The sequence below is a fragment of the Argopecten irradians genome, chromosome 5 (genome assembly GCF_041381155.1).
Source record: "Argopecten irradians isolate NY chromosome 5, Ai_NY, whole genome shotgun sequence".
NCBI classification, from domain to species: domain Eukaryota; kingdom Metazoa; phylum Mollusca; class Bivalvia; order Pectinida; family Pectinidae; genus Argopecten; species Argopecten irradians.
The window spans coordinates 9,818,570-9,839,277 of NC_091138.1; the positions used below are offsets into that span (position 1 = coordinate 9,818,570).

At 33.9% G+C, this 20,708-nt stretch overlaps 1 protein-coding gene across 1 annotated transcript in view; it reads right to left on the reverse strand.

Annotated features, from left to right (window-relative positions):
* The window catches only part of LOC138324259 (caskin-2-like), a 172,454-nt gene that overhangs the window by 56,169 nt on the left and 95,577 nt on the right, over positions 1–20,708 (reverse strand). Inside the window, exons 8-10 of the mRNA XM_069269338.1 lie at positions 20,015–20,109; positions 3,476–3,587; positions 1,074–1,268 (exon numbers count right to left, since the gene is read on the reverse strand). Coding sequence (XP_069125439.1) covers positions 1,074–1,268; positions 3,476–3,587; positions 20,015–20,109 — 402 coding nt within the window. The remainder of the gene's footprint in view (positions 1–1,073; positions 1,269–3,475; positions 3,588–20,014; positions 20,110–20,708) is intronic.

Here is a 20,708-nt window from a genome sequence, read left to right on the forward strand (position 1 = left end):
AAGCAACATAACCACAAATATGAACAAAAATATAATAAACATCAACTTTACAATCATCCACAACTCAACTTTTGTATCAAAGTAAAACTCCATAAGATATCCATAGTGATGATTCATACTTTAAAAAGACTTGCTACCTCCCACACTTCAACCAAGAAATGATTTGTCAACTTAATGTGGTACAGACAGCACCAATGTTGATTACAATGTTCATAAGCAGCTTTTTTATAAACTAAATCTATATAAGTAATGGAAAACAAACTTAATATGCAAATGAAGATAAAATACAGAAAAAAAAGAAAACACAACTTGAGTCTACTAAATGTGCAAACTAACAGAAACATTTGTACCTCAATCTTGGGGTGGTATGTGTTTCTCTTGATTGGGGCGGTTAAGAAATGCTAAGATATAAAGAGTTTTTGACAGTCTTACCACTTACAAAGTAATTAAAATTTGAAAATCATACTTCTATCTATTTGAGCTATTTAAATGGTTTGTTGTAGATTGAGCTTGTGGACTTTTTTCCCATGAGATTGTAGTTACAGTAGAGACATCAGCATTCATTTTAACACAGTTCAGGCTTCGATCTCAGCTGTTCAAAAATTTCAAAAAGTTGGCACATTCTTCTATGGCCATAATTTTGAATTATATTTAATTCCAACTCAAATATCTTGATACCTTGCATGCAGTAGGGCCATCAAAATAGGATATATAAATGATTGATCAAGTCAGTGAGTGCTGAATGTCAAAACAAAGTAGAATCTACGGTACTTCTAGGATGAAATGGCAGTTTCTGATTACTGCTTACTTAAAAATATGCCAAGTTTTTTAATCCTTTAACAACATCAATTTGAACCGATATGATAATATCACATAAATCAAGATTTTTTTGGTACAAGTAGAATTGTTTTAATCAGAAACTTTCAATAACTTCTTTAATTTGATCTTTATTAGATAAAATTTATCGTTTTTGATTGTAAAGGTCATGTCTGGCCTATATTGATCAGGAACTGTAGGACTCTTGTCATGGTGCCAGTCACCAAAGACCCGGTCCATGGGTCAATATATCCTACCTTTGTTGGGAGAGATTGGGGCTACGAGAGATGAGGGGGGTGGAGGGAAGGAATCGTCGGCCCCTATACTGCCATAGTGGTTCACATCGTGGTTTGTGTAATGAAAATTTCCAGGATTGCTTCGATTAAGGAGGTCTGGAACCTGCTGCATGCTGGGAAGGCTAGGGGCTCGCTTGCCTCGTTTCAATGTATGGGCTGTGACCAGTAGGAAAATAATGGAGGAAATAAAGATAGAATAAAAGCATGCATGCAAACCAAATAAAACAAACTGAATAAAGGTACTGTACATTAGTAATTCTCTATCAATTAGTTTATATACCGACTAATACAGTGAATATTCCGTCTTCTTTGTATAGTATCCCAAAAAAATTAACATCTTTCTGATTAAAATAATATTGTTAACATGTTGACAAATATAAAGCAAATAAAATTGAAAAAAAAAAAGAAAAAAAAATATCTGAACGAAGCCTTATTAGCTACCTCTATCTCCATGATTCAAATAAGTATTGTTCTTTTTTTAACATAAATTGCTGCAAACTAGTTAAAAACATCCATTTTATCCTTAAAACGTATCCATTTTTGGCAAAATCAGGATTCCTTATCAACATTAAGAAGCATAAATAAATAACTAATTATCAGCTATCTATCTAACTATATAAGCAAATAAAACTGAGATAATAATAGAGAAGCGTCATGCAAATCTAATATATATATGATACCAGCAAACAATTCTATTGTGTGTCAGATGTTGAGAGGATCGTTTGTAAAGCAGATACTATTCTGTCTTTGTAATATAGAGGATCGTTTGTAAAGCAGATACTATTCTGTCTTTGTAATATTGAGGATCGTTTGTAAAGCAGATACTATTCTGTCTTTGTAATATAGAGGATCGTTTGTAAAGCAGATACTATTCTGTCTTTGTAATATTGAGGATCGTTTGTAAAGCAGATACTATTCTGTCTTTGTAATATTGAGGATCGTTTGTAAAGCAGATACTATTCTGTCTTTGTAATATTGAGGATCGTTTGTAAAGCAGATACTATTCTGTCTTTGTAATATTGAGGATCGTTTGTAAAGCAGATACTATTCTGTCTTTGTAATATTGAGGATCGTTTGTAAAGCAGATACTATTCTGTCTTTGTAATATTGAGGATCGTTTGTAAAGCAGATACTATTCTGTCTTTGTAATATAGAGGATCGTTTGTAAAGCAGATACTATTCTGTCTTTGTAATATAGAGGATTGTTTGTAAAGCAGATAATATTCTGTCTTTGTAATATTGAGGATCGTTAGTAAAGCAGATACTATTCTGTCTTTGTAATATTGAGGATCATTTGTAAAGCAGATACTATTCTGTCTTTGTAATATTGAGGATCGTTTGTAAAGCAGATAATATTCTGTCTTTGTAATATTGAGGATCGTTTGTAAAGCAGATACTATTCTGTCTTTGTAATAAAGAGGATCGTTTGTAAAGCAGATACTATTCTGTCTTTGTAATATTGAGGATCATTTGTAAAGCAGATACTATTCTGTCTTTGTAATAAAGAGGATCGTTTGTAAAGCAGATACTATTCTGTCTTTGTAATATTGATGATCATTTGTAAAGCAGATACTATTCTGTCTTTGTAATAAAGAGGATCGTTTGTAAAGCAGATACTATTCTGTCTTTGTAATAAGAGGATCGTTTGTAAAGCAGATACTATTCTGTCTTTGTAATATTGAGGATCGTTTGTAAAGCAGATACTATTCTGTCTTTGTAATATTGAGGATCGTTTGTAAAGCAGATACTATTCTGTCTTTGTAATATTGAGGATCGTTTGTAAAGCAGATACTATTCTGTCTTTGTAATATTGAGGATCGTTTGTAAAGCAGATACTATTCTGTCTTTGTAATATAGAGGATCGTTTGTAAAGCAGATACTATTCTGTCTTTGTAATATAGAGGATCGTTTGTAAAGCAGATACTATTCTGTCTTTGTAATATTGAGGATCATTTGTAAAGCAGATACTATTCTGTCTTTGTAATAAAGAGGATCGTTTGTAAAGCAGATACTATTCTGTCTTTGTAATATAGAGGATCGTTTGTAAAGCAGATACTATTCTGTCTTTGTAATATTGAGGATCGTTTGTAAAGCAGATACTATTCTGTCTTTGTAATATTGAGGATTGTTTGTAAAGCAGATACTATTCTGTCTTTGTAATATAGAGGATTGTTTGTAAAGCAGATACTTTTCTGTCTTTGTATATATTACAGAGTTAGTTTGTGAGTGAAATTCTTATAGTTTTCTCTGAAAAAATATGATGTTATGCTTGCAAATATTAAAGATAGCTATCTGCAAGGGCAGATAACTCTGTAATATGCAAAGATGGAATACAAACATGTTTTTAGTGGATGATACCGTACCTGAACTGTCGATGAGAACAACATTTTCTGGTGGGAAATATCCCGGCTTCGACATCCTCCGATTGTCACTAATTACCACTCCCTTCCATGCATTTTCACCTTGTTCTATGACCTGTAAATATACAAAGTATTCAAAATTATATATGTACAACATAAAATACAAGATGTATATGTTTTACTGTTCTTTGTACAGAAAACAATTGATAAGTAAAACAAAACAGGAGCTACTATATCCATCTCTATGAAGTACCCATATATCATTCTCAGTAACCATTATCGCCCAATGCAACCTTATCCCGACCAGCTGGCTCTCTCCATATTTTCTCTCTCTTTTTATTCTTTAATATTTTCAGGTTTCCAAGAATATTTAGCACTAATTAGTTATAAACCTATAGTACCAAGTTTTTATGAACATGTATTTCATAATAAATTAAGAAATCAATACAAAACAAAATCATACATTTTACATAGAACTGCAGATATAACTAGACGAGTCTGTAAGATAGTATGTCTAAACTTCCACAGAAAGGATACGATCCACACTGCCTTCTCACCCCTGTATCTACATATATCATATATCTTGAAATCCTTGACATATTTACTTCGTTAAACATTGCAGAAACCAAATTTGACTCTACTTGTACTTATGCTGGAGAGTTCACTTTGGAATCATAGGGACATAAGAGGATTATCAAGACCATATGCTCAAGCCAATATCGCACATGCTTCAAACAAGGTTGTATTGCTAAGGCTTGAAATATAAGATTTAAAAGTGTTTTAGCAGTCCTTACACAGATCTGTCGTTATCAATTTATGTAACTGTTCGATGGACATCAATATTATAGATCTAATGTATTACAATTAGCTTGAATTGATTATCAAATCTTTAAATATTTCTTCTAGCCATTCTGCTACCAAGATCTTTACGACTAAAAGTAAATGTCTACGAAATACTGACTACTGAGTATTTAAAATAGCACAAGACAGACAAGATAATAAAAACTGTCTTTGACAGCAAGTTTCATCTTTGACAATAAGTGCCAAGAAGCAATCCCTGGACAATTCTCTTCTAGACAAAATGTACTTAAAACATTCTCCATGTGTATTAACAACACATAAACAAAACGAAATGTTGGATGAAATTTATGAATGTTGAACCTTTCTCCAAAAGAGAAGATATACGAAAATCACAATAGCCATGGCAACTATCAGTTGATTGGCTGTTTTTATTTCCATAAAAGAGATCGTATCTGCCACATGTTCGTCTGCTCGGAAGAGTAGCGACATAAACGCAGGTTATCTACCAAAGTCGACATATTTCAGTCAACTTTCTTCACCGTTTAGACAGACACATGCTATTTGATGGTAATATACAAAAACAGTAGCCAGCAATTAAATATGGCTAGACCCAATACATTTGGTTAAACACACAGTTATGTTCAAGATCAACCCAATCCTCAAGGTCATAATACTTTCAAGGTCATATATACTTTAACTACAATCATTTTGTTTTGGCAACTTTTATCAAAAAATTCAATAAGATAAGGAGACTCTGAGTAATGCATGTTTATGGTAGATCAACAAGTCCACAAGAAGACAGTTTGCTCAAAGAATGCAGTTTCAGGTTACAAATATTATTTAACAATCTAATCATCCCATATTAATTAAGCTGATAGTGCTAGCTTTCTTGGCATTCTTTATTACACAAAAGAAAACACTTTAACATTACTTATATTTATATAGATATAAAATGACAACCCAAATCAAATTTGGAGAATTTCATTTTAAGGACTGAACTAAGAAAGTGAAAAGTGTAAAGGCATTCCCTAACAAAATTAATTAAGAGATGTTCTGCCATTGTTCACAGTTTTGTGGCACCAGTACCATGCAGCAAATGAAAGTTTAGTAGTCTCAGATGAGCCATATTCTGTTGAAACCTATATAAATCAATACTTGGCATGGAACATTTATCTTGATGTTCAACAACCATTCAGTAATAATAAGGCATTACAGTAATATCCAGATCCCATTATACGATAGACTTACTCAAGTTCTTACAATGTGCCAAATTCATTCAACTGCATGTGTCGTACCTGACATATATATTTAACGTTTCCGGCGCGTCACGGACAATGTATACTTACACCTATACATAACGGTCAAATAATTAAAAAGTGGTGTCAAAGTTGTGCGGTCTTTGAAATACAATAGTATTACTGTGTCGACAAAATAGCCAGTATTGAAAAATATCATCGCATAGTTTTCATTTGTTCACTTGTTTCAAACCATTTTGTGCTGAACTATATTCAGAAGCTAATGCTATGGCTGTTCTGTTTATTGAACTTGGTGACATCAACACTAGCCCAAACGGGAAATTCAAAAACTATACGTGTATAATTTTCAATTTGAATGATCATAATGGAAATATATAAGTAATAAACTGTTACCAGATTGGACATACAGTTGATATGAATACCATCCATCCAAAAGATCAATATTCGCGCCCCATTCTATTTTCTTCATATCAACTGTATGTCCAATCTGGTAACAGCTTATTGCTTAAGTAAACGTCAAATTGAAAATTTTGAAATATCATTTGGTAACCATTACTTCTTAAATGATTAATCCTTTTGAAACTTGCAATCCAACATAACTTTTAGCACCACCTTTCATCTATATCATAAAACCTGCCTTAGCAGTCACCTCTGTACCAGGATCACCTGTTCAATAAGATTGTGGTCCCACATGGGCAATATCATTTAGCTATAAAGACCATTATCTGTCTCTTGGGAAGTCTTCATACACAGGTTTGCCTGTATTTTGTTTTTCAGATTTTTGTTCTCTCATCACTGTAGAGTCCTCAATAAGGATATAGCATGTGGTATTAGTTGTCCTCGATAGTATTCTAAAGCTAACATCTTGTGTGTATATCTCAATAACCTCCAACCAAGGCAACAATGTGACATAACTGTGAACCACACAAGTACAATATTGAAAATCACTCTGCATGGTTCCAAGTGTCCTAGTACAGAAATGTATGGCTAAACAAATTTTTATTGACAGCCATTGTTTCATGCGGAATGTAGCGAAAAGTAAGATGTTAGTATCAATTTTCTCAATGTACCTCTACACCAGTGTACTTTCAGTGCAAAATACTTATTCATTTCAAAGCATTAAGGTTTTTTCTGAAATAAAATAGATTTAAATGCCAAATTACATCTCGTATCTCAGTGACATTCAAAATAACAAATGGTTTTGTGACAACATGGCGGTACATATGTACTGGTGACAGTGCACGTGGGTACCACAAACTTTTACCTGCTTGGAAATTAATTATCAGATTTCTAGAGTTAATTGATTCTTTGATAAATTATACAATGGAAAATGATAATTAATATCTGTCAGGCATTTTAAAGATCAAAATGAACAACTTTAATCCTTTCAAATGCCCTAACATTTGAAACCTTACAGAAACTAGAACACTGACACGTCAGAAAGGGCCCCGCTATGTGTCTGACGTGCTTAAGTGGAAAAGTAGTATTTTGACAACGAATTCTTCCATGTTAGCTATATGTTGCTAATAAATAATTAATGTCAACATTAATTGGGAAACCGATGATGGTACATTATTATAATTCTTTGGAAAAAGTCTTCCAAGTATTTAACTTGAATCCTGATTCCAAGCTAACATTACATTAAGAGCATACAAATAACTCAAATAAATTTGACCTTGACCTTTGACTTAGTAACCTTGGCCCATGACCTTACCTTTGGACAGTCAACTCCTTGTTTAATTCTGAACAACTTTGCATCATAATGTTATAACAAAATGTTTATCAGTTAAGAGCAACAACATTGTGATTTTTTAAATGTTAAAATCCAAGATGGCCGATTTTTTAATTTAATTTCAGCCTGAAAAATTACCAAGCAGATCTAGAATGGATGGGGAATCATCATGTAAAATATGGGGAAAATACTCCACTCCCTTCCATCATTAATGTGCAAAAGAAAAAAAACAGACAGACGGACGGACGGACAGACAGACGGACAACCTGATTACTATAGGGCACCCGCATCTCGATGCGGGGCCCTAATGATAACCTACAACTTTATACAATATCCTTTAGTTTCCATCAGCTCTATGCCGTCATTATTGGAAGAAACCTTGTAACATTTCAACAAAACAAAGAAATTATGTCTGAAATCATTAAACTGTTCAACAACAAATTAATCAACAAGCAGTTTGGTTCACTGTCCTTTTCTGTGTCTCTAAATATTTTTAGCCAAGGATAACTCAATTGATTTTCCTTCCTGTAAATTAAAAAATTTCATATTTGGGTGATAGAGATATTCAACTATAGAAATGTCTGCAAGACCTTAAACTGATTGGTTAAGATGTTACAGCGTATCACCACTAGCCCCACAATTCTGGGATACTAAGTTTGAATCCCAAGTGGGACTGTTGTAAGATACCAACTGTGAGTAGGTGGTTGTTCTCTGAGTACTCCAGCTTTCCTCTTTATCCTAACCTTGCTATGACACATCCTTTTTTTAATATGGTTTAACAAAATAAACAAACTCTGTAAGATAATATTCCTTGTCGTATGAAATCTGAGAGCCTACCATGAGAAATACAACCTAAAAGAAGGTACATACTTATTAACTTTATGGTCCTTTAGTATCCTTCATTGATAGTGTTTCAGTGTCCTCCCTGCTGACCACTGACCAATACAGAGAACCAGTCCTCCCTGCTGACCACTGACCAATACAGAGGACCATGCAGTCCTCCCTGCTGACCACTGACCAATACAGAGGACCATGCAGTCCTCCCCGCTGGCCACTGACCAATACAGAGGACCAGTCCTCCCTGCTGACCACTGACAAATACAGTGGACCAGTCCTCCCTGCTGACCACTGACCAATACAGTAGACCAGATGACCCTATAGGGATCACCTCACCATGAACAGAAAAACATGAAGCAATTTAGTCATCACAAATAGTTAAATGGTGTCCAGTGTAGCAGGTCCTCTACACACAGCTGGCCTTAGTTATCCATATATAGCCATCAAACAAAAGTCTGGTTAGCATACCACCAATACACTCTAATCAAACAAAAGCCTGGTTAGCATACCATCAATAAACTCTAATTAAACAAAAGTCTGGTTGGCATACTATCAATAAACTCTATCTAAACAAAAGTCTGGTTAGCATACCACCAATAAACTCTAATTAAACAAAAGTCTGGTTAGCTTTTACTGATGGTCTTAGTAATGCATATATACCCATCAAACCAGTTAGCTTTTGCAAATATCCTTCACAATCCATTGACTCATCAAATCAAACAAAAGTCTAGTAAACTTTTTATATGTCTTTTGAAATAAACGCTTTCGGATCAAATAAAAGTCTGCTTAGCTGTTGTAGTATATCCTCAGTAATCCATAGACCACAATCAAACAAAAGTCTGGTTAGATTTAATCAATATATCCTTATCAATTACATACTTTTTGGTCAAACATATTAAATCCTTGTTTTATGAATTCTATGATTGCTATACATCAAATTCGTGTATAATTCTATCGATCTATGTTGAATCTTATCCTTGTTGTATATCTGATATGTGGTATTAAATTCATGTTGTATTTACTCCTTGGCTTAAATCCTTGTTCTAGTAAATCCATGTTGTTATATCCTTGATGAGTTGAATCCTATTTGTAGATTGAAGAAAATTCTTGCTGTATCAAATCCTCAATATGTTAAATCCTTGTTGAACCTGTGTTGCATTCAATCCTTGTAGTGTTAATCCATGTATCAAATCCTCATGTGAAATACTTGTTGTATCAAGTCCGTGTTGTGTTGTATTCCCTTTTAATCCTTGATGTATTTAATCATTGTTGTTTTAAACCTTGTTGAATTTAACCTTATTGTATTCAATCCTTGTTGAATTTAATCCTAGTTGTATTCAATCCTTGTTGAATTAACTTTGTTGTCATTTAACTTGTAGATGACATTCAAATCACTTTTGACGATAAAACAAAAAACTTAACACTAATTCACGTGGAAAGAAATTCCTGAAGTAGACTTCAATTCATTAAGTCATCAGGAATGATGTCTTCACAGACACATTGTCACAATGGAACAAAGAAACACAATATACATCATGATTAATTTATAAGTTTGTTTTAACTATCAAGCAAGAATGGAACATCTTAAAGCATGCAATATCAATCATACTCACATTTAGTAGTCATATCAGAGTTTTTCAAGCATATTTGTCAAATCCATTTCTGGCACTAATACAAGAAACTACTCTAATATTATCCTACACTCACACTAGTAAGGAAAGTGTATTATTCTGCTAAATCATATCCTGGAACCTGGCCAGCCATTACACACACAGGTCTGGTCAGTCAATGTCCAGTCCATATGGTCAATCAGCAGCTGACCAGTGTGAATATTGACCACCTTAATTAACTATACCAAATACTTCCCACATCCCACACACACAGCACAAATTGTTCATTGTCCCGATTCAGTACATCGTGCATCTCTCTCAAGCTTCCCAAAGTAAATATGTGCATATCGCTTTGCTGTCCCTGGTCCAGATCCATATATTGGACAATTAAGGCTCATAACATAGCGATCCAATTTATCTGACATTTCGGTCACTTCATCAGAAATTCCTGAATGCCAGGCCTAATTTCATTGTCTAGTTCCCATCAATACTATCTAAGTTCAATAATATTCCCCAACCCAAGTACGGGCCATGTTTTTGTACCCAAAACAGCCATCAAATACTGTTTCACTTGATTGACCTGTATTTACTTTTTATTCCAATTCCTTAAATTAAGCTGAAAGTGATGTCTGCGGTTGGAGTATGCTTGATTTCTTTATCCTGCTAATACCAAGTCAATAAAAATGGCGTGTGAACTGAATCAATATCACTACGTCACAAAAACTAGATGGTTTATAACCCATGGCAAACACTTAAAAGTTACTCTACAAATATCCCCACACAAAAAATATTTCCTGAAACATTCAGCTGTGATAATAGTTATCATATACTGCTTAAAAGGAACAATTTTCAATCAAAGAATGCCATAACATGAAAAAATGTTTTACCATTTTATAAAAATAATTTTCTGTTTTGGAATTCAATTACATTTTTTCAACAATCTCAGAGATACGCGTTATACACCACATGGCCTTTTAACAACCATTTACAGATTTTTTACAGCCATGTTGCTTTGAGTTCTGAGCCAGCGAGCCCCTAGATTGTACCAATAAGATATAACGTGTTCCATCCATCCAAATCCCACTGGACAATAATTACTAATTCAATGGGGTGTTTTCCCAATAATACCACTAACTGTAGCTGGCCAGTTCTCAATGTTGTCAAAGCATCAGGACAATATTATATTACTAGGCCAGTTTTTTTTCTGATTATTACTTAACACAGGGGTTGATATATGAATGAATTAAGTGTTTAGAGACCCACACATTTACATGTAATATTTATCAACATCAAAGCCTTGAGGCAAATATCGTAACATGAATGAAGACATCTGTTGTAATTTCATCGCCAGAAATCTTAGTTACTAATGATAAATATGTAAACGTGTATAAATATACAAACCCAAACAATCTATCTGCATAAACATGGTCACTAGTTACATTTGTATAAACTCATCACTGTCAAATTGTTGAATTAAACATTACCAAATTTAGAATGCTGGATATAAACAATTAATATCTGTGTTACAACCTGATATAAAATGATTCCAGTACAAATGACTTTTTCCATGTCCTACACCAGCCATTTATATACTGATACCTTTTTGTCTCTGATTTCCTTTTTACTTTGGTTGGCGCTCTGGTTCCAACTCTCTTCAAATCTAATTGTCTTTGAATCCATTGTCTTTTTAACTTTAGTTACTTGTCTGCAATTTTTGTCTAAAACTGTAATTTGACATTGGTTACCGTTTATTTGTATCTTACTGAATCCATCATTCTCTTTATCAAGCTGTCACAATACTGTTAAACAGGACAGCCATAAGTTTCAGAATCATCAATTTACCCATTAACTATTTTGCCAATACTCATATAATGATCTTTTTTCCACAATTAACTGAAGCCCTTGTGATATATCCTGAATGATTTCCCATGTGAGTGACTTCCCCTTGTGTTTCCCGGTTGGCTACTACTATTACTCATGATTCGTATTGTAGACATTAGAAAATGATCTTAAAGGATTTGCGTATTTGAAGGTGATGAGAGCTTTTACCACCTACTTCAGCCACCCAAAGACAGTTTATATGTAAAGCAGTCTCACTGGAACAATTTAGCAAAACTATAAATGGTCAAAAGTCTGTGGAATGTTGACAAAGCTAAAACATCACTGATAATCAATGTTAAAGGCCTACACTAATAATTTAGTAAGGGGGGAGGGGGGGGGGGGGGCAGAGGGAAGGGATTCCCCCAACAGTTTAGCTTGTTGATGGTAGGTGGCGTCACTCTCAATTAGGAGCAGAATCTAAGGGGGATCTGCTTATCCAGGAAGTGTAATGGCTGGGAGTACCACTATGTTCTGCAGGCTAGGCAATAGTGTTCATTAAATGGTCAAATGTCAATCTGATTAGAATAGAAATCCTTATTTTGTCTCCATTTTATTGAGGATCTGACAACATCTCAATAGATGTCAATTAAGTTTTAATGACCTCTACACTCCATGTTACTTTACCTTGGCACAACCTTATAATGCCGTTAAGAGACAGTTCTACATTTTGGGACAAAATGGATCTATAGACACAAGTCACTGTAAACTCTGATTTTGCTGACTCAAAATTGCACTTCCAAGATTTTGGTTGTAAAGAATGAATCAATCCAGAAGGTCACCAGAACATGACCCCTATATAGATGTTGTCAGATCTCTAAGGGGCATGTATAAAGATTTGAATGTTAGATCTCTAAGGGGCATGTATAAAGATTTGAATGTTAGATCTCTAAGGGGCATGTATAAAGATTTGAATGTTAGATCTCTAAGGGGCATGTATAAAGATTTGAATGTCAGATCTCTAAGGGGCATGTATAAAGATTTGAATGTTAGATCTCTAAGGGGCATGTATAAAGATTTGAATGTTAGATCTCTAAGGGGCATGTATAAAGATTTGAATGTTAGATCTCTCTAAGGGGCATGTATAAAGATTTGAATGTCAGATCTCTAAGGGGCATGTATAAAAATTTGAATGTTAGATCTCTAAGGGGCATGTATATAGATTTGAATGTCAGATCTCTAAGGGGCATGTATAAAGATTTGAATGTTAGATCTCTAAGGGGCATGTATAAAGATTTGAATGTTAGATCTCTAAGGGGCATGTATAAAAATTTGAATGTTAGATCTCTAAGGGGCATGTATATAGATTTGAATGTCAGATCTCTAAGGGGCATGTATAAAGATTTGAATGTTAGATCTCTAAGGGGCATGTATAAAGATTTGAATGTTAGATCTCTAAGGGGCATGTATAAAGATTTGAATGTTAGATCTCTAAGGGGCATGTATAAAGATTTGAATGTTAGATCTCTAAGGGGCATGTATAAAGATTTGAATGTTAGATCTCTAAGGGGCATGTATAAAGATTTGAATGTTAGATCTCTAAGGGGCATGTATAAAGATTTGAATGTTAGATCTCTAAGGGGCATGTATAAAGATTTGAATGTCAGATCTCTAAGGGGCATGTATAAAGATTTGAATGTTAGATCTCTAAGGGGCATGTATAAAGATTTGAATGTTAGATCTCTAAGGGGCATGTATAAAGATTTAAATGTTAATCAGATTGAGTGGAGAGTAGTACTTTTAATACAGGATGTAAGGGTAACACGTGTGAAGTACTGTTGGGTGGTCTATTTGGGACGTCATGTATCAAATTGTTCCATCACAAAACAACAACATCATCAACACTCCAATAACACAATAATTCCCCATCGCTATCCCTCACACCTCAATAAGTCTAGGAACTTGGATAAGAATTATGACTAATTGATGTAACAAATCTAGTAAATACAGTTGATTTGTGGAGATCACAGACATTGATACATGACCGCAGCACATCGTGATAAACAGATACAACAAGAAAAAACCAGATTGAGTCAGACGAGATAAGAGTACCGCTAACAGACAAACAAAACGATAAAGTCAAGGTTGGTCCTACATAAAAATCAATTTACTGCTACCTATATACATAGAGCAGCCCAAACTATGGATAAGTGTGCTGATACATCTATTAGATTACCTCCCTTTAATCTATACCCAAGTGACACATATTTATACACACTTCAATGTAAAATTCTCCTGTTATTTTTAGACTTTAATATGATTTTACTGTAAACTGTTCCAGCACTAATTGTATAGATGTATAATATGATGTGGATATTGATACAGTTGGCCCCCTGCAGAGTCTATTTACATATACAAATTAGGATCACTGACCGCTTAATCAAGGAATGTACTACACCGCCATTATCACAGCACTTAATATCTGGTAGGAACTATCCTTAATGTCAGGGAGGATAATACAGCCAGCCAAGGCAGGCCTGGAGTATTGTCCTGAGGCCGATATAGAAATACTTCAGGGGAGAAATACCTCCGTTGTTATGGAGCTAGAGCAAAAAGTAGTTTCACTACACCACGAAAACCCATGAGGAAAATCTACATACAGAACAGAGGTATTGATCAACATGAGGAGTATCATAAACGGTTCTCCTAGATATTTAACTTGACTGATGTAAAATCAATCACACAATTATATGTCCTTACATGAAATAATTACCTTCACAATCCTCCGGCCAAAACGGCCATTCAAATACATCACAGAACAATTACTTCAGGATTAGTTACCATCAATCCAATCGTTTCATCTGAAGCTATAATCACTTTTGAAGTTGTATACCAGTTAATGTAAACTCCCAATAGCTATGGTGCTTCTAATACAGTTTCAACTGAAGGCTTCAAAAGGTATATAAAACTTAATAAAGGTTTGAATATTAACTTGCAATAGATTACCTTAAAATACTAATGCACACAGCAAATGGCTCCAGTCTACATGTAGTAGCCTTGTAATCATGCAAGCACATGGGCTCCATCCTTCTATACATGCTGATCTTTCACAGCTGCCCACAAGACTCATTATAGCTTAGAGCAAGTGGCCAGCATCTGTAGCTGACCAGTATGGTTAGTATACATGAAGCTCTCAATCAGAATGCTAGGAACAATATACATAGTATATTGGAAACATCTCTCCATACTCTTAAGTTTATACTACAATAGCATTTCCCCTTGTGGCTAATTTACTGACCAGAGTGGTGGACAGTATCCAACAAATGACCCCTGTCCAGTTGGTACTCCCAAGGCATTAATGTAAATAGAAACCAGACGATCAGCCATCAGAGAGAACAGTTTTAGTCATTGTGGAAAATCATGTCTGGTGTATATAGCTACATGATTATCTCCCCTTAGCTAGCCCATAGCTATAGAAACTGGAATATTACAGCTTAACTCAGAGATGAAAATAGAAAATTTTGAAAAAGGCTGAAATTCATTTTTTGGGGGATATTTTATGGAATTAAAGATACCGGAACCTATTTTCTGAAAGTCAAAAAGGCTGAAATCAGCCAATTGGCTGAACATTTTAATCCCTGTTAACTAAGGACAGGATGGTTGTTTAGAAGTGATGTATGTGTAGGTAACAATACTGGTTCGACAGACAATATCAAAAAAGTTTCTTTAATTATTATGTACTTCAAGAATAAGAAATTAAATGATTTATGAAACTTTCCTTGGTTTCTAAAGTTGTGTATATGAACACATATTGTAAGTCATAGTTCCATTTACATTAACACATGATGTCATTTGCCTGCCTACAAAAAGAACATTCAGTAACAGATAGAAGAAATATATTTGTCACGAAAAGATTACTTTAGAATTTTAAAGTCTTTCTATAAGATTTCAGATTTACAAACCATGGCTGATATCTCGTGTTTCACAACATAGCATTAAATTTAATCCCATTTGAAACTGGAATTGATATCTAGCCAACACAGGGAAGAAATAGATGACACTGTTGGATTTCTGTGTATTTCACAATAAGACAGGAAATATATATCTAGCTGGTGTTCAGAGACAGCCATCCATCTCCATACCTTTGACACACCCACAGCCAAACTACACTAGTCTTGGCAGGTGTCCCTTTGCCTGCATCAAAGTCAACTTTTATCTGAAAAGACTTTTTTGTATTTTCCACCTGAAGTATGAGGCGTTAAGTGGATGATGCAAATTTTATGCAATCCTGAAAACAGTTTTTCACCATGTATAAATGGATAAGGTTAGTGGTGAATATAAATTTCCCTTGCACATGCACAGATTAAGAAATGTATGCAGTGCTTGAAATGACTGCCATAATTCATATTTCATGTTCTGTAGTACATTTCATGTTCCTATCATATGTATGTGTCTTATTTTTTAGTAAATTCATATTCATATTTCAGCTTTAGTCTGACTTCTAACATGATAAGATGTTATAAAATCATATTATTCCAAAAATAATAATTTTACACTGAATAATGATAAATTTGATACAGATGATATTTAGCACAAATTATATATTTATATTCCTTATCACCTCAAGTTTAAATGGTTCTTAATTATCAGTGAGATATCAACGAATAAATTATAAACTGACAAGGAGATAAGTCAAGGAAAACAACACCAAAGCCCCCCCTCCCCCTCACTCCTCCACTTCCCTTCATCCCTTCTATATCAGGAAGTCACCACTATATATCCCCCTGTGTCAGATTTGAGTCTGGCCCTATAGACCTACTGCCCTGGCCCCTTGGGTATATATGTTTTACTGTGATGACTTTGATATAAGTTTCTTACCTCTAACACCACAATCACATCCTATGTAGGTAATCCATGTGAGAGGTACAGAATGGCCTTGGTATACTACCAGAGCACATGCTGGGTGATGTGTGTACAGTAGTGACCTCTACTGGGGAGGTCACAACCTCTCCCACTGTCATCACTATCTAGGCTCCTCTTCCCTCCACACAAACATACCCCCCCCCCCCCCTCCATACCCCCACCGTGTATCCCCCTTCCCCTCCAGTCCATACCCCCAGCCATAAGTGAATGAACCCTCTGGTATGGGGACCAGATATAATCTTCAATTTCATGTAAGGAAACTTCAGTAAGTTAGTATTATTGTAAATCGTCTGATTCCTAAGAAGCATCAATTAGCCTTGGCAGGGATTACCCCAGTTAGTGTAGTTGATGAGTTAATCTATGATGGGTTTAGATACAGTATAGATACAGTATAGACACAGATGATGTAACAGACACTGACAGGACTCACTAACTCTTACTGAGCTGGAACCATTCTTATCTAACTTATCTAAGGTAACCCCACTCAGCTTTGGTTTCACCAGGTTGTCCATGGCTATATAGATGTCTTATTCTAGGATGTTTCTAGCTTTATTACCTTGATTCAATCATGTTCCTACATATTTATTTCTTTGAATGTGATGATTCTGACTTGACTTAAGTACTCAACATCTATCAGTATTATCTATGATACAGATCCAAATACACAAACCTTGACACATACCTAGAGACCCAGACAGACGAGCTAAGGGATGGACAGACCCAGACAGACAGGGCCAAGGGATGGACAGACCATTACAACAAAGTGATTCATAATTATATAACTTCCTGAAGCTTCATAAACCTATACAAAGACAAACATAGTAGAAAATAGAGAGACTGAACAACTGAAAAGGGCAATGGAGTCATCTATTCACAGCTCCATGAAGCCTTAATGGTACAGCCTAAGTAAAGATATAGGAGGAAATATTCTAACTGCTCAACAAACAGGAAATTAATTGGACTATTTTTCTGATTGAAGTTATTTTAAACATTTTCTACTATTCCAGGCTACATCATTGGAATACACAACAGACATAGTACATTTGTCAGTCCCACAGATAGATAAGAGGTAAAATAAACAATCTTAAACTATAAACATTTGGAGGTAATTAACAGTAATGACCACCCACTTCATAGACCACTGTACAAAGGAGCAATAACCATGAGGTATACTAATTAATATTGGTCCATAATTAATGCTGCCCAGCTGGACACGACTGCCTGCTGGCTAGGGAACATCAGTACATCTGTATACTCTAATGTATGATGTAGCTTTACCACTGTATATAAATGATTCACAGTAATATGGCCCTCTGGTCTTTTATGAACTGGACATCAGATATACATCACAAACATTTCAACAGGATGGGATACTACACAAGTTAAAAGTAAACACATTATGATATGTTTGTCTTTCCTTTAACTTAGTAATTATATATATATATATATAGTGACCAATGACGTGTACTTGTGTGTTATTTGTATGACATGTATTCTGATGTGATATGTGTATCTGATGTATACTTGTGTGATAATTGTATGACATGTATTTTGATGTGTAATGTGTATCTGATGTGTACTTGTGTGTTATTTGTATGACATGTATTTTGATGTGTTATGTATATCTGATGTATACGTGTGTGTTACTTGTATGACATGTATTTTGATGTGTTATGTGTATCTGATGTGTACTTGTGTGTTATTTGTATGACATGTATTTTGATGTGTTATGTATATCTGATATATACTTGTGTGTTATTTGTATGACATGTATTTTGATGTGTTATGTGTATCTGATGTATACTTGTGTTATTTGTATGACATGTATTTTAATGTGTTATGTGTATCTGATGTATACGTGTGTGTTACTTGTATGACATTTATTCTGATGTGTTATGTGTATCTGATGTATACTTGTGTTATTTATATGACATGTATTTTGATGTGTTATGTGTATCTGATGTATACTTGTGTGATAATTGTATGACATGTATTTTGATGTGTTATGTATATCTGATGTATACTTGTGTGATAATTGTATGACATGTATTTTGATGTGTTATGTCTATCTGATGTATACGTCTGTGTTATTTGTATGACATGTATTTTGATGTGTTATGTATATCTGATATATACTTGTGTTGTTTGTATGACATGTATTTTGATGTGTTATGTGTATCTGATGTATACTTGTGTGTTACTTGTATGACATGTATTTTGATGTGTTATGTGTATCTGATGTATACTTGTGTGTTACTTGTATGACATGTATTTTGATGTGTTATGTGTATCTGATGTATACTTGTGTGTTACTTGTATGACATGTATTTTGATGTGTTATGTGTATCAATACTTGATGTATACTTGTGTTATTTGTATGACATGTATTTTGATGTGTTATGTATATCTGATGTATACTTGTGTGTTATTTGTATGACATGTATTTTGATGTGTAAGGTGTATCTATACTTGATGTATACTTGTGTTACTTGTATGACATGTATTTTGATGTGTTATGTATATCTGATGTATACTTGTGTTGTTTGTATGACATTATTTTGATGTGTTTTGATATCTGATGTATACTTGTGTTATTGTATGACATTATTTTGATGTGTTATGTATATCTGATGTATACGTCTGTGTTATTTGTATGACATGTATTTTGATGTGTTATGTATATCTGATATATACTTGTGTTGTTTGTATGACATGTATTTTGATGTGTTATGTGCATATCTTGATGTATACTTGTGTTATTTGTATGACATGTATTTTGATGTGTTATGTATATCTGATGTATACTTGTGTGTTATTTGTATGACATGTATTTTGATGTGTTATCTCTATCTGATGTATGCTTGTGTGATAATTGTATGACATTTATTCTGATGTGTTATGTGTATCTATACTTGATGTATACTTGTGTTACTTGTATGACATGTATTTTGATGTGTTATCTCTATCTGATGTATACTTGTGTGATAATTGTATGACATGTATTTTGATGTGTAAGGTGTATCTATACTTGATGTATACTTGTGTTACTTGTATGACATGTATTTTGATGTGTTATGTATATCTGATGTATACTTGTGTTATTTGTATGACATTTATTCTGATGCAGTATGTGCATCAATACTTGATGTATACTTGTGTTATTTGTATGACATGTATTTTGATGTGTTATGTGTATCTGATGTATACGTGTGTGTTATTTGTATGACATTTATTCTGATGTGTTATGTATTTCTATACTTGATGTATACTTGTGTTACTTGTATGACATTTATTCTGATTTGTTATGTGTTTCTATACTTGATGTATACTTGTGTTATTTGTATGACATGTATTTTGATGTGTTATCTCTATCTGATGTATACTTGTGTGATAATTGTATGACATTTATTCTGATGTGTTATGTGTATCTATACTTGATGTATACTTGTGTTACTTGTATGAAATGTATTTTGATGTGTTATGTGTATCTGATGAATAAGTGTGTGTTAATTGTATGACATGTATTTTGATGCAGTGTATGTATCGATACTTGATGTAGACTGACCTTTATAATGTCACCTTCCCGAAATGCGAGAGACTTTGTGTCATACAGATCACAGTAATCCTTCACCGCCCGAGCCTTCACTGCAAAACTGGCTTCTGTGGAAACAAAAAAGGAAAATACAATGAATTAATTATTAGTGCAAGAATATCCAGTAGAAGATGTCATTAAAGGCAAAACATATATTTGTATACCTTTTCAACACTATATACCTTGATAAAGATTTCCTTTACAGTAGTTTTGAGGAGTTTGTTGCCTACAAACTATACTACAGTTCATGGTTTCCCCTTTGTGGAGCAGGTAGATAAGAACAAGATATCAATTTCCTGGAATTTACACTTTTGATACCTGATGGTTTCCTGTCAATAACATATTTGAAAGTTACATTAAGAGAACATTTCTACTGGAATATCTTCATAAGATCACTTTCAGGTATGTAATGCAAACAAATCTGAACACAGCAAAATATAACTTTATACTGTAGAATTAGCAGTTGAAACTGAAAATGTTTAAAATAAATATCAATAAACATTGAATGATGTTGAAAAAGTAAGAAATGCCTGGAAGTCAATGCGTCTGTCTGTATCACATGGTGGGACAGTATAAGACAGGACCAGATGGAGGATATAAATCTATAAACAAACTGATTTTTTTTTATTTCTTATTGCTCACAAATTACACAAGATTTAATCAAACA